Genomic DNA, 16,280 nt, shown 5'->3' with positions numbered 1-16,280 from the left:
ACGCACAGGGCGGAGGGAAGTTGATGTTGAAGTTGAAGTTATAGTGGACCAAGGTCCAAGCAATAAAAGATTTTTATTCAATGTGTCTACACTCTTGTAAGTATCTCTATACTCTTGTATAGTATAGTATCTTTGGCAACAAGGTTCATCTAAGGACTTCAAAACAGGAGTCTCCTGGGGAGTGGAAAGGCTACTTGAGAGCTTCAGTTTTCTTTGTGAGCAGGACAATTTGGAATATAGTGGATTAATTACAGCTGAGCCTTAAGTGGATTCTGGCTATAAAGACATGCATGAGAATTGCTACTATGGACTCAGGGAAGTGCTAAAGAAATAGATTTATTGAAGGTCTATAGATTTGGGATATGACTCCTTCCTTGAGGCCATTTGTTTCTTCAGCATTTTTCTACCTCAACATTGCCTGTTGGCCCATCAGGATTCTCATCTCTCCATTATTTAGCATAATTAAACTGTATATTCTAAATGTGTCCACACCAGTATTAGATGAGTACACTTTCCATTATAATTACCCATCATAACAACTTGTTCTTGCAGAATGAAGATTGAATGAGATTTAGTCCAATGCATACAGGATCCACCAGGCGAGAAAAGGTTGGTCTTTAGCTTTTTTTATTTTAAGATTTCAGGATTATTTATTCCATTCAAATAATCCCAGAAGCTCTGAAGGATTACTTTCTCCCACGTACAATACTGAATTATGAGGCCCTCTTTAGAGGAGCTGTTTCAGATGTCTCAGCAAGTGAAGGGTGGGACAAAATTATTAGAGGCAAAGTCCTGTAGTGGTGACATAAGGAATAGTATTCCTTTTCTAGAAAATGCTTTCCTGTAGCTAGGCATTTTGGCACTAAAATGTTATTTTAAAACATTTTAATGCTTTAAAAACATCAACGTATACTCTTCTGAACACTATGTTGCATACTTGGTCATTGATTTAATTCAGGGGTCTTCAAACTTGGCCCTTTTATGACTTGTGGACTTCAACTCCCAGAATTCCTCAGCCAGGCACACTGGCTGAGGAATTCTGGGAGTTGAAGTCCACAAGTCATAAAAGGGCCAAGTTTGAAGACCCCTGATTTAATTTTACCAAGAACTATTTACGTATAACACCCCCCCCAAAAAAAAAATTACGGCCCACATTATGATATTAAGAATTTTACATTGTAAGAACGTAAGAAGAACTCTGTTGATCCTGGATCAGATGACAAACAATCTAATCTACATTCTGTTTCTATAATGGTCCCAATTGTCTCTGGGAAGTCCAAAAGCAGCATACAAATGACAGCACATAGCCTGATTACTCTTCTGCAATTATAGATCTACTGCAGGGGTGTCAAACTCAATTTCATTGAGGGCCGCATCAGCATTGCGGTTGCCCTCAAGGGGCCGGGTGGGTATGGCCTGGGTGGGTGTGGCCTACTGGGTGGGCGTGGCTAGAGTGCGTATGGCCTACTGGGTGGGCATAGCCAGCTCTACATCATTCACATCAAGGGTGCCTATGGGGGCCTGGGCAGGAGTGGGACAGATCTGAGGGTCTCTGGCAGGAGGAGGGTCTCTGGGCCAGGGCCAAGGCAGTGGGGGCCGTTCCCTCACTGTTTCCAGGATGGCTTCGCGGGCCGCATGAAACCACTTTGCGGGCCGGATCTGGCCCCCGGGCCTTGTGTTTGACATGTCTGATCTACTGGAATACTGCTTGGATTTAGTCGTACTACTATAGTACAGTAGTTGTCTCCTGTAGGGTAAAAATAGCCCAGAAAATAATTTTCTTAGGCTTTCCATAAACATAACAGATGAATAAAACTAAAGCAATCACCTACAAAGGTAGTGCTAGCTTAGGAAAAGTACCTGAACCTCATTCTAAACAGAGGCAATATTTGGGGAAAGCACTTTTTTATGATGCATAAGAAATGTGGATAAATTCTTTGCATACTGTGCTTATAACCTGGGGTGGACTTTGATGAAAGAATCCTCAGATCAGCTTTCCACCCTTTCCACAGTCCACAGCAAGGAAAAATGCTTGCAAATATCCATTAGAGAATAGACTAATATTGAAACTAGACCAGGCTATGAAAAAAAACACATTTCTTTTTAAAGACTAGAAAAAGGCTGACCGGGCGATCTTTGATCCCTCTCAACAAAGTGTGTGAGAAAGAAACTTCTCAGGCTCAAAACCCATGCAGGGTCTTTCCTTTTAAAATGGCAAGGAAAGGTATTCTTTGCTAATCTCAGGGAGAACAGTTGTCAACTAGAATTGCAGCTGATAAGCTAGTGATTAGATACAGCAAAAGAATGGATTTATACACAGCATCTCAGGAGCTCTTTGGAGAAAAGATTTCTATGCATTTGGTAATGCTAGTGCATCCTATCAGCACATACTCTTTGGATAGAGAAGGACTGTTAGCAGACTGGCAGCTCTCTGCCTGTAGTGGTGGATGAAGGTGGTGCTTAGGATCAGTTCGGGGTGGAGTTTTTTCCCCCTGCAAGTTGTTTTTATCATGCTGCTTAGAGACTTTACTGTACAATGCAACGTGCATCTCCTGAGATTCCAGCGTGTTTGACAGCACATGCTCCCAGCTGCTTGGAAATCTGACATTTGGAATTGCCCTGTTTCTCTTAAAGATTGGATGGTGTGGTGTTGGTGGAACTGTTTCCTTGTCCTTCTACAGCTGTCTACTTTCTTGTGCTGACAGTGCCTTTGTGCAAGAAGATCAAGGAGCCTTGCTGACTACTGAAGAGGGTCACAAAGGGGGAAAAAAGCTCATTGTTCTCATTTTTCTGGAACTTCCCTAGGATTGAGATACAGAATGAATGGGACCTTATTTAACCAAACACTGTTGGAAGAAGGGATGTACTCCAATCGATCCCAAGATCTGGGGGGTTTGATTGGCTGCTGCAATGGGACAGGAACAGTGGTGGCCAGCGATGGAGGGGCATCCGTCCTGCTTCCAGATGAAAGGAACCTCTTCATCACCCGATTGGTCCAGATTGCTGTTCTTTGTGTTCTCTCATTGACTGTCATCTTTGGGGTGTTCTTTTTAGGCTGTAACCTGCTCATCAAATCAGAGAGCATGATCAACTTTTTGGTCAAAGATCGCCGGCCATCCAAAGATGTTGGCATTGCAATCATGGGACTCTACTGAGCACAGATTGTGGAGCATTTCTCAGTGGGTGACTCAAGTAATAGCTTTCTCACTGCAAGTATAGGATGGTAATATTGTTGTGGCTAGAGGAAGGGGAGCCCATAGTGGCATGTTGCTAGATGAAGTTACAAAAAAAGAAAAGGGGGGTGGGAGGGAGGGAGAAGGGAGGAGATGGAGAGCAAGTAAAAAAAATCTATGTGTATTACAGATGTAAGAGAGGAGGAGAGAGAAATATTCTTACAGTAAGTTTTGTGCAAATTTTAAATTTCTGCCTGTAGAAATGTCATATTGTTTGCATGACCAGTCTATGTACTTGGATAAGAAGCAAGTGAAGATGTCCAAGTCTTTTACATTGTTTCCCTTGGACATAAGTTTACAAAGACATAAATAACTGGACATAAGCTTTTGTTATATGAGCTGGACATTCATATCTAAAGACACAATGTAAAGTCAAAACTGTTCAAGACAAAGCTACTCTAAGTTCCTCAAAGTGATAAGTAATGTGATGTTTTGTTTTGTCACTCAATGGGTGCTTTCAGGGAAAGTTTTTACTGAATCAACATACAGTCTCATAGGAGGGTTCAAATATTGTTTTCGCTTAAATGTAACCCACCCCTATCTTCATTTTTCTTATCTCAGAAGTCTACAAGGGACATTGCCTTTGATCAACAATGCTAGGAATAGTATGTTTGAAAACATCCATAGTCAAAGCATGTGCTTTTTAAAAATATTATAGTACAAGATCTTTTTCAGATGCAATGTGATGTTAGTTTCTTGCAATAAGGAAAAGGTGGTGGTGGGGATATTTAGGGGGAAAAATACGTGTTTTTAAAAGCCGCTGTGTTTTTGATATTTCACCGTTGCAAAAATTTATTACTTATTGCCCTAACAAACTTTAAAAAAAGGTTTTCCTCTGCTTTTTAAAAAGATATGCCAATTATAAAGCAACAAGAAACATGAGGAAGTAGCTCTGTTAACATGCTAATAATCAGAGATTCAAAAAGTATCTCAAAATAAACAGTCCACTTAATTTTCTGCAGATTTAAAACACTGTTTTAGGATATGACTGAACATAGCAAATTAAACATCTTAGTCTCTTTTTATATTGCCATCCACTTGTTGGATGGAAAAAATTAATATATGTTTTGGCTCTTCTGTTACATAATTGTTGAGACAGAGAAAAAGGAATGAAGGAACTAAGCCTTTGCTAAACAGAAATAGGATGCTGCAGAATGGTGAGATATACAAACCAAGCAATTACAATTAGATATATGTTCATATCCCACTACATAAAAGAAGTGGCACCTGTTTTGAAGAAAGAGCACCTACTGATGCATATATTACACTTTTGGACTTCTCATTTGCATAAAGCTCCTTAAGGTGCAAAATTATCATTTTTTTTTACATTTGTATATTGCCCTTTGTCCAAGAAGCTTGAAAGAATATATTCCCTGTAGCCTTAAAATCCTTGTAAAAGATTCACAAAGGAAGAACAATTTTGTCTAAACTCATTTTGTGAACTTAAAGTGAAGATTTATTGGTTAAAAATCAGGTTGAAAACTTCATTCAGTTATGATGAACAAACTTATCTCCTTGGACTTTCCTTCTTAAGAGGAAATTTGGGTCTTTATATTTCATTTTTGAAAAATATATTTAAATCCATTTTGGTATACAATCAGCTGAACTCTTATATTGTTTTGTATTTGTTTTATATTGCAGTATTGTCTGACATTTCTGACTGAACATTGTTTTGAGATAGTTTTTATTTCATTTCATTTATTTTTTTTAGACATGCACAATGAATTCAACAGTCTTATAGCTCCTCACTTTTACTTTGAATTCCTAAATATATAAATTATGGTCCATGAGACTTATCTCTAAACAGACATGTATAGCATTGTGTTATAAGGCAAATCTTAGTCCAACTATCTGGCAAATTGACTGTGTAACCTCAGTGTTGCTTTTGGGAAGAAAACTAATGGGTATATAACCATTCCATGAAATTGAATTCAATTGTATTCTATTTGAAGAAAATAATTTTATTTCCCAGTATTATTAACGTGTCATCTCCCCTTCCCTACTTTGACCACATCTTCTAATTATATGATCTCCTTCTATGTTATCCATCTCAAGTATGGTTGCACAAATCTCATGGCCTAACTAGAATTGTTAAACTCATTCTTGAAATCATCAAGGTGAGTGATCAGAACTCCGGTTATTGAGATATTGATATTAACATCATCCCAAGCTCAGTGATTAAACTATTCCCAAGTCCTACTTTCCCTATGAAGACCCTTCTGAACTGCATGCTACTCTTATAATTTCTAGCCAAGGTGAAAAACTGAACTCCTAGGAGACCTAAAATATTTACTCTAGCCCAGGAGCGCCATCAAAGATTGATATTGAGCTGTAATTTCAGAAGGCAGAAATTATTCACAGGTAGAAGCTATTCATAAGAAGCAATCATATTAACAGTTTGTATTTAATTTAAACTGTATTGATTCTCATCTACTCTTTAGTGCTGGCCTTACCTTAGACAAATTATAAACACTTTCCCTAATTCATTATCAGCATTGCTCATATCCTAAGTCTACTTCTATTTTAGAGAAACCTGAGCACAAAGAGTAAATGTGCACGGTGAACACTACTAACCTCTCATGCAATTTTACTAACTTAATCTCAAATATTTTCATTTAAGGCTGAAGAACAAAAGTCCCTGTATCTTCAAGATAGAATTTTGGAGCACAAGATCTAAATTATTCCCTAAAGGATCAGTAGGGCAGCCTTCTTCATTTAGTATATAGGTAAACTGAGGAATCAGGAACATAAGATAAAGTGATGGCCAGCAGCTTAGATAACTGAGTTCTGTATGTCTCAGGTGATGTGCTATTGGCCAGAAATTGGATGGGACAGTAGAAAAACTAAACTGCTATAATTGAAATTCAGATTGAATCCAAACTGAATGTTAACAAATCAAAATATTTAATATGACTCCCGTGAGACAAGCTTCATCCTTGATTTTATGAAGAGATCCATGTAACATTCTAGGTAACAATATGGAAAGGAAACAATATGTCATTCTCTTCTTCAGAGACATTTTTCCATTTCTCACATAAGAGTTTAGCCAGAGATTTTCCTGATAGCCTCCAATCCAGTTAAAAACCAAACCACACTTAGTTGCCTAAATGATTTCAACTGATGACAATCTGTAGACTGACCAGGTTTTGGAGAACTACCCAGGCAGAGAATGAAGGTTCCATAGAACCCAGTCAAGTTATTTAACTGATTAAAAGCCAGAAGTTCCTCATGTCTTCTCTATATTAGAAGCTGATGACTCTTATAGTATTGTGCTCATAATAAGAAATTGCTTCAGTGTGATCCCATTTGACTTCATTCAGCCATTAAAAGATATGATGCCATCCAGGTGTATCCACAGGAAGGGGTTAAAAAACTTAAGATGGCCCTCCCTTTTGTGTGTGTCTGTGCATGTTGCTACACGCATAAAAAGGAATGGTGCTTTAATTGCATAATTGTAGTCACTTTTTTGGCACCTCTGCAGGCTATATCTAGTTCTGGCTATATCAGAAGTACAAGCAGAGTACTTGTAAAAAAGATGCTTACAAGGTATCATTGTATAATGGAAAAAAACCATAATCAAAATCAACCATAATCATCCAGATCAGCTTTCCAGAGAAGAATTCCTTCCATATATTTTCTAACTCCATGATACTACTGAGAGACCTAAAATAGGGGTCTAGAAACCCACCCCCCACCCCCCCCACACACACACACCTTTCCCCCATAGGTGGCTATTTTAATGTACATGTAGTCAGTGTAGCTTAATGTAACATCTAATTTTGCTTTAATACCAGATATTTGGGATTGTAGAGATGGCTTAAATAAAGGGAGAATCCAAAGAAGCCAAGGTTCCTCTGCTCTGGAAAAAAAAGTGCTTGCTTCTAATGAAAGAAGTACATAAGACCTAGGATTTCCTTTCCTCTCATAGCAAATGATGATGTTATATTGCAATATATATAGAAGATCTTATTTGTAAATCTTATATGAAGAAAAAAGTGATTAGAAATATATTGTCAAGCAGTTAATTTCCAAATTAAGAAAGGACAATATTCAAATAATAAGAGGATATTTTTTTACTTTGGAGTCTTTTTTCATTAAGCAAGAAAAAGATATTACTATTAAACTGGACTAGAGGTAATAGATGACGGGGTAATAAATGCAAGAGGACATCTGTAATTCTTAGCTAGTTAACAGCAGGGATTAAAAATTCAGGCTTGTCATGTTGCATTTATAGCTTGAAAAAGAAGGAAGGAGCCACCAGAGAAAACACAGTGGCCAAATTGACAGTCTTTCCATAAGACATATGAGGCTATTCACATCAGTGTCATTCACTTGTTTATAGTAGAATTCAGAAATCTGAATTTCGTGCCAAGAAAAGTTAGATTTGGCTATATAAATTATGCATCTCCAACATGTTTGATCATTTCTTTTGTTTTATGTTGCAATGTCTCCCACTTTGCAATGTTTTTCTAGAGAGAGAGGGAGAAAGATACTGAGAAGTACATGTTAAAACAAACTAGCAGTTCACAGTCAGAATCTATGGTTTGTTTCTATTTTTCCATATAGCTCTTTCTGTAGCAAACATTTACAAAAGTAAATAATTGAGCAAACAAAATTCTTTAAAACGCTGGGGAAAAATCTTTTTAAAAAATTAAGTATAGCCAGGAGAATCAGCTGTACCTAGAGGATACCTAGGGATGATACTTAGTGATAACTAGATGATGCATGTATGTCTTCAATGACTTGTGAAAAATATTTATATTTATGTATTTTGTGTTTCCCTAAAGGTTCTCATCATTCATTTGAACATTTTAATCATAATACTGTGGACAAAAAAAAGCTGAATTGTTTTGCTAAACAATACCCCAGAACTTTCAGTGCTCATTCTTTAACTATCAAAGATCTATTTGCTTTGCTATGATTTCAGCTGCTTTTAAATTGTTTTGTAGCTGTGCAATCTTATAAAAATGGTATGGTGATTCCTCGGTTCCCTATGAGTGGTCATTGTAAGCTTCTGCATGGAACATATTTAATTTCAGTTAGTGTGACAGTCAAGGCAAAAGTTCTACATTTTTGTTTCCTTTCAAAAGTTTTTCCTGACTAAGAATACAATATTTTTTTTGTCATTAAATTGTCTACTGCAGTGCTTTTCCACCTTCTCTTTACCACCATGACTGCCTTTAAATACCTTTGGGGGCAATGGGAGACTCCCCCCCCAGCCAAGGCTTAATTCAAGATTGAAACCATAACATTACTTCAAGACTTCGCAGACCCCCTGTGATGAGATTGTGCTCCCTGAAGGGTCCATGGACCACAGATTGAGAACTATTGGTCTATTGTATTCCTCTTAAGTTTTGTCAGGAGCTAACCAAGCCACATCACCATCAAAGCTACACCTTCACTGTTAGTTGCATTTAGATTTTCAGACAGAAACAGGAATTCCCATGTGGGATAGTTAGGTTCGTCAGAGGGCAAAGCTTCTGAACAAGGTTCTATCAGCACTTCTGTCATTTTGTATACTTGTGCAATTTCTCAGTTTCAATGAAGTCTGCCTATCAAGATTTCATCTTCTGACCTAAAGATCATGAACATTAAGAAGGGACTGCAGGACCTGGAAAAAAAAACATCTACAGTTTCCATCTGGATAGTGGATCGTGTAAGCATGTAGGTTATCTGGCCACAATTTTCTTCGCTATAGTAAGAAACATGTTCTTTTTGTTTAAGCTGCAGCCTTCAATATTCCAAGAAAGTATTCTATTTGAAGAACAGATAGCAAAATCATGATTTGATGGGATTGGATGGGAAACTTTTGCCTCTCCAACTTTTCTCCTCTGAAACCAGTGGTGGGATTCAACATGTTTGCACCTCTTCAGCAGAACCGGTAGTTAATCTTTTGTTGCCCAGGCCCAAAATGTACTTCCAGAAGTGGCATCCACACAGAGAACCAGTTGTTCACATATTTGAATCCCACCACTGTCTGAAACCAACTCTTTCCCCCAATGCCCAAATTTTAGAAAGAAATGCATTGCCAACTCTGTTGAACATTATCTTGCAGCATTTCCAATGCACTGATTTGCCCTTTGCTGCTCCTGAGCAGAAAAGTGTAGCTCAGCTTCCTTTTGCAATAGATAGCAATAGGGTGAAGTGGGAGAGAGAAGAAAAAGAAATGGGCAGGTGGCTCTTCACAACCACAAATTTTGTGGCTGCTAAATGTTTCTGATGCCTGAGCAGGATTTATAGTCAAAGGAGTATGTGACTTCATATAGAAAATAATTATTCTCTTCTCTTCTCTTCTCTTCTCTTCTCTTCTCTTCTCTTCTCTTCTCTTCTCTTCTCTTCTCTTCTCTTCTCTTCTCTTCTCTTCTCTCCTCTCCTCTCCTCTCCTCTCCTCTCCTCTCCTCTCCTCTCCTCTCCTCTCCTCTCCTCTCCTCTCCTCTCCTCTCCTCTCCCCTCTCCTCTCCTCTCCTCTCCTCTCCTCTCCTCTCCTCTCCTCTCCCCTCCCCTCTCCTCTCCTCTCCTAGTCAAAGGAGTATGTGACTTCATATAAAAAATAATTATTCTCTTCTCTTCTCTTCTCTTCTCTTCTCTTCTCTTCTCTTCTCTTCTCTTCTCTTCTCTTCTCTTCTCTTCTCTTCTCTTCTCTTCTCTTCTCTTCTCTTCTCTTCTCTTCTCTCCTCTCCTCTCCTCTCCTCTCCTCTCCTCTCCTCTCCTCTCCTCTCCTCTCCTCTCCTCTCTCCTCTTCAAAATTCTTTTTGCTTAGAACAAACTTTTTTCTTTTGGACAAAATATAAAACTATCAGGAAACTGTCATCTCTCTCATTACATGGTTATTTTAGTCCTGACAGACATGCAGAAGCAGAGAATCTTCAAACCAAATGCAATACTTTCAGAACTGATTGCTGTTCTGTGAGATAGGATGGAAAGGACCAAAAACTTCCTGAAGCAAAACAAGTGGGCAAGTCATGCAAACAAAACTGCAATTTTGGACACATGATGGTAAATTCCTGATAGTTCACAAAATAAAATTGGAAACAAATAGAGGAGAGGAACACGCTTCTTACATTTATCAGCAAAGACTGACTGGTATAATTGGGTCCCCTCTCCCACAAAGTCCTCATGACAGTGAGAAAGAGATTGTCAAGGTAAGCTGAAAACAGGCATACAAATGGAAACTAGATTCTTTAATGAAGGGTTCGCTTTGGCCAAACAGGTTGCAAATCAACAAAGACTCAATAATTCCAGAGGCATCAGAACACTATATGTTGTAAATCTTTTTTACACTCACATAAATGTTCGGAAAAATTGTGCTAACATCACCAGAGATACAGGCAAACTTGCAGTTCTAGCACAATGAAAATGTAGTCACAGGAAGCCATAAAATGTGGCATATGCACCTAAATCCATTTTATTAAATAAAGGAAGACATCAAATTCCACAACAAAAATCAAGATTCATACATATTATCCCAGGTTAAGTCAAGTAAAAGATCATCATCATTATCATCGTGCAAATAAACAAAAGTTGCCTTTCCATCGCATTAAAAAAATAATAATCAGAAGCCTTCCTTGGCCATCTTATCATGTTTCTTGAGAGCCTAATCTGAAAGAACAAGAGTCTTCCAGTCTTAGGAACTGGAAGCTGGTAGCAAGGAGCAGATCCTTCTGGGATATGGGTAGAAATTAATGATGCCAAGCAGTGCTTTTTTTGTAAAAGTAAAAGGTGCCGGAACTCACACATGTCATACAACCCGCCTTGCCTTTGCTACAAGGTTCCATACAAAAAAGGTGCCGGAACTCCGTTCTGAGCGTTCTATGAGAAAAAAAAGCCCTGATGCCAAGTATGAAAATACAATATTCTGCCAGCCTGATTATTTTCTGGTGTCTCAGGAATATAGTCTGTTACACCCACGGTTGTGCTCAGGAGCACAGTACCAGCTTTGTATGCAGAAGACTCTAAAGTTCAATTCCTTGCATCTTCATGCCTGAAACCAGTGGTTTTCAGTCAGGGGGTCTGGGCTAGCTGGACTCATGACTTCATTCACAACTATCTGCATTTGCCTATCGAATGGTAAGGCCTCTCAGGTTAGGCAGAAAATAGAGTTATCTTATCCTTCCTTCTGTTTCTTTCCTCTGATTCTAAAATTCTAGGCTCTTTTTTTTTCTTGGAAGCTCTGAGAAGAGGATTAGAAACTTAGGTTATTGCTTGTGAGAAGGTGGACTCTCAGAAACTTTTGCTGTCTAAGTCTGGGACTCCAATTCCCTTTTGTTTACAGAGCTGTTACATCCATTGGCTGTGCTAGTTAGGTTGATGGGAACCATATTCTAAACCAGGGCTAGGCAACCTTGGCTCTTTTATGACTCGTGGACTTCAACTCCCAGAATTCCTGAGCCAGCTGGCTCAGGAATTCTGGGAGTTGAAGTCCACGAGTCATAAAAGAGTCAAGGTTGCCTAGCCCTGTTCTAAACCATAGGGAAGCAGAAGCAGCAAGCTTTCCTGGAAGTACTTTCGAAAGCACACTGTTAATGAAAACAATACAATATTTTTATCATTTCTAAGAGACCCATGCAAGGCTTCCAATAAGAAAAGAAGGCATTCCTGCTTCTTTTCATATGCAATTAAACAGGCATTGTTGTAGGAATGTCACGGGGAGTATTCATACAGTTAATATAAAATAAAAGTGGCTATTTGTCTTAGATCTGTGATTCTGCAGCAAATAAATACATACAACTAATGTCAATATAGCTCCAAACAAATGGACCATCAAACAAAACAACCTAAGGTTCTCGTTGGAGGAACAAATGATTAGGCTCAAATCATCCTATTTTGGACACACAGTGCAAAGACCCAGCTCTTTGGAGAAGGCTCTAATGCTGGGAAAGAAAAGAGAAGAAGAGAATGACCAGAACAAAATGGCTGGCGGTGGGGATACATTGGAAGGCTTGAAGGATCAGATTAGGCCTAGCTCATCTATCTATGTGGTTGCTAAAAGCCAACAACAAGTTGATGAAGATGGTCAATCGATCAGTCATGTAGCTCAGTTTGTTTTCATATTGGTAAAATCATCTAATTTGAATTATATTGCAAAGATAAAGATTTATCTTTCGAAGATAAATCCTAGCCTTCCCCTTCCTTTTCTCACCATTGCCTGAAAAATCCACTGGGTGCCATGTTTGCAGAATTAAGGCAAGGATTCAGGCAAGCCCTGATGAGAGCTAATGAGTGATTAATTAGCTCATTCAGAGAAGAATTATTTTCAGTAAACAAGTCTGAAAAAAGCCGCACAGAGAGAGATCAGCTGGCAAAGCGGAAGAGATGAGAGCAAGAGATGATTACTTTAACTGTAAAAAATAAATGATAAACCTGTATATGGACTTATAGCCAGTGGTGGGATTCAAATATGTGAACAACCAGTTCTCTGTGTGGATGCCACTTCCAGAAGTCCATTCTGGGCCTGGGCAACAAAAAAAATTAGCTACCAGTTCTACTGAACTGGTGCGAACCGGCTGAATCCCACCACTGCTTATAGCTATAAAAAGTCCAGTCAATAGACTCAACATCATGCACTGGCTGTACACAGTTAGAATGCATCCAGGCCTGCATTGCAGGGACTTTTCACAGCCTTCCCAAAATTAAAGCTGACACTTTCCCATTGCCTTTTTTTCTTCTTTCAAACCAAACTAAATAAAATTAAGAAAAAAGTCACAGTGATGCAAATATTGTCCAAATAGATTCAAAGGCTCATCCATCTCTGATCTTTTTCATCTCTCTCCCATGTGGCTGCAATGGCAGTGACAACTAAAATGAGCATTGAGAGATGCTAGAAAGTCTCTATTTTTATAGGACCCTCTAGGATTTTGACTCAAATTCTCAGTGGGAGTTAAACTCTATATAAGACTGGGTTTCTTTAAATCTAACTCTAACCTCTTGAAGTTTGCTTGCTGGAATAAACATACACATTCTGGAGTTTCCATGACACACTTTCTTCTTCTCCCATTAAATACTTTGTGGGAACAAAGCCATTTACCTGGGCCATCTGTAGGAATTACCTCTTAGAAGTGACCTGTTGCGTGGTTGGTTCTTGTAGGCAATGACCAGACCGAACTGATGCAACATGATTTATTGCATGAATAACAGAACTCGATTGAAATGGCAGACTGACAGATATTTATACATGCCATCACTAGATAGTGGCCCTGACACCTTTGTCACAATAGCAACTGCCCAAGCTGCCCACTTCCCATAGTTTCTTGTCCAAACAGGCTCACCCAAATGTAAATTCCTCGGAGGCTTGGATTGTGATGTTTCTGCAGCTGCTCTGTCAGGATGGAGACGGTCCAACTTTGTCATTAGTTGATGACCCCATCTCAGCTTGGCTGGGCTGCAACCTGTAGCAGCGCTTGGCATCATGTGCTGGCATAAAAGGAAGTCTGCCAGGCGATGGTTCCAGTCTCCCGTCATTAGTCTTTTCAGGGCCTCTTTTGTACATCTCACCATCCGTTCAGCTTGGCCTTTGGAAGCTGGGTGAAATGGAGCTGAAGTGGTGTGTCTAATCATGTTGGCCTTGAGGAAAGACTGGAACTCTGCTGCCATAAATTGTGCCCCATTGTCAGACACAATGACGTCCAGCAGGCCGTGCATAGCAGTCTGTGCAGTTCCTGGATGGTCCTGGCAGTATTCATAGATTGGACAGGTACTACCTCTAGCCATTTTGAATAGCTATCCACGACAATGAGGAAGACCTGTCCCTGAAATGGTCTTGCAAAGTCTATATGCACACAAGACCATGGCATTTGCGTGGTCTCCCAACAGTGCACTGGTGCTTGAGGCATTTCTGGCCGAGTTTGTTGGCAGACCCTACAGCTCCTTACTGTTATAATTAGCTTCTTGCAAGTGCCTTCTGTCATAATTAGCTTCTTTCAAGTGCCTTCTGTCAAGCAAGAACATCCAATGTTAGCAGTATTTCTTGGAACTATGACACCTTCATGCCAGGATGCCCCTCATGCAGAGATTCTAATACTCTGGCTTGCATTGTGGGCAGAACAATCACCCTGCTTCCCCATAATATACAACCCTTGTGGGTTGACAGCTCATCCCTTTTGTTGTCCTAACTCTGGAACTCTGGACTTGGCCTGTTTTCTGGCCACCCCTTCAACACCCAGTTCAAAATGCAACTGAATGTTTTGTCAGTGGCAGTTTTGGAGGCCACATCTCCCACGTGTAGGGGCATTTCAGGAAGATCCTGGATTGCCAGGATGCAAGCTGCTGGAGCTGGGTCTGGATAACTGTTTGACAAAAAGGCAGTAGGCTGAGTGCATCAGCATGGCCCATTTCCTTGCCAGGTTTGTGGACTAGTCTGTATGAGTAGACAGCCATAAAAATTGACCAACGCAGCATCCTTGGTGATATGATCTGCGGAGTCTGCTTGCCTGCTGTAAAGAGGCTAAGCAATGGCTTGTGATCAGTGAAAATGGTGAAGGGCCACCCGTATAGGAAGTCATGGAATTTTTAAATTCTTGCTACAATAATGAGAGCTTCCTTGTCAATCTGCGCATAATTCCTTTCTGCTGTAGATAGTGTTCTAGAGTAATAAGCTATAGGAGCTTCATGCCCATCTGCCATTTTATGGCTTAGAACTGCCCTGATGAGATACAGTGATGCATCACATGCTAAAATCATGGGTAGTTTCTCATTAAAATGTGCTAACACGGAGTTAGACAATAGCAGTGATTTGACTGCTCTGAATGCTTTATTGTGGGTACTTGCCCACACCCAGGGTGCTTTTTTGTCTAGAAGACAATGGAGTGGCTTGGCCAATGCTGCTTTGTGTGGCAGAAATGAGTGATAAAAATTTAAAAGTCCCAGGAATGCCTGTAACTTCCCTTTGGACTTAGGTCTTGGAGCTTGTTGGATAGCTTTAAGCTTAGCTTCTGATGGGTGGATCCCAGTGGAATCTATTCGAAATCCCAAGAACTCAGTAGAGTTCACTCCAATCTGATACTTTTCTTTCTTTAACTTCAACCCTGCTTTGCGAAAACATTGAAGCACTGCTCTGAGGTGATCTGCAAGTACTGCCACAGATTCACCTACAATCAGGATGTCACCAAAATAAGGGCAGATGCCTGGTATATTTTTAAGTGTCTATTCCATAACACTTTGGAGTAGTCCTGGGGCAGCACTTACCATAAACTGCAGGCGACAAACTCTGAATGCTCCTCTGTGAGTGACGATTGTCTGTGCCTCAGTTGTGGCATCGTCTACAGGCAGCTGTTGGTAGGCTTGTGCAAGATCGAGTTTGGAGAACAAACGACCCCCTTGAAGTGATGCAAGGATGTGACTAACCATTGGCACTTGGTAAGCGTGTTGCTGTAATGCCTTGTTGATTGTGCACTTGTAGTCTGCACAGATTCTGACATCCCCATTAGACTTCACTGGGGTCACTATGGGAGCCTCCCATATGCTACTGTCCACTGGTTGAAGCACTCCCTGTTGAACTAATTTGCCCAATTCTGCATCAATTTTTGGTTTAAGCACAAATGGCACTCTGTGGTTTTATCCTGATTGGCGTGACAACTGGATCAAGATGAAGGGATATGGGTACCCCTTTATATTGTCCTAAGTTAGGACTAAACACATCAGCATACTCCTGGCAAACTGCAGCCAGGTCAGCCATCTGGGTTTGATTTATGCCAGTCACTCGGATGCCCAGGGCCTCGAACCAGTCTAGTCCAATTAGACTTGTACATTGTCTTTGAATGACCACAATGTTGAGGGGACCCTCAAACTCTTTGAACCTGACTCTCATGATGGCTTTGCCTTTTACCACGACGTGGCAATTTTGAAAATCTGTCAGAAAAAGGCTTGACGGTCTGAGTTGAACTTGCTTCTTGCCTTGTGTGCAGATATAACTGAAAGTCTTATACAAAATAATAGACAGAGCTGACCCTGTGTCAAGCTCCATGGAGCAGGGAACCCCTTGTATTTTTACTTGCAGCCAAAGCTTCTCTTTAAGAGGGCATTGGGCTTCCATCTGCATTTACCTCTCTGCTG

The 16,280-nt window shown here is 39.9% G+C and overlaps 1 protein-coding gene across 1 annotated transcript; it reads left to right on the top strand.

Annotated features, from left to right (window-relative positions):
- Positions 1–2,819: 2,819 nt before the first annotated feature.
- RPRML (reprimo like) lies at positions 2,820–3,155 on the top strand (the record flags this gene model as incomplete). The annotated part of the gene is made up of 1 exon (XM_081346191.1): positions 2,820–3,155. One exon carries the CDS (start codon positions 2,820–2,822, stop codon positions 3,153–3,155), a length of 336 nt encoding a protein of 111 aa, XP_081202317.1.
- Between the last annotated feature and the right edge of the window lie 13,125 nt (positions 3,156–16,280).

This window comes from Vipera berus, assembly GCF_964194415.1.
Source record: "Vipera berus genome assembly, chromosome: Z".
Classification (NCBI taxonomy): domain Eukaryota; kingdom Metazoa; phylum Chordata; class Lepidosauria; order Squamata; family Viperidae; genus Vipera; species Vipera berus.
This window is presented reverse-complemented; position numbering and strand designations above follow the sequence as displayed.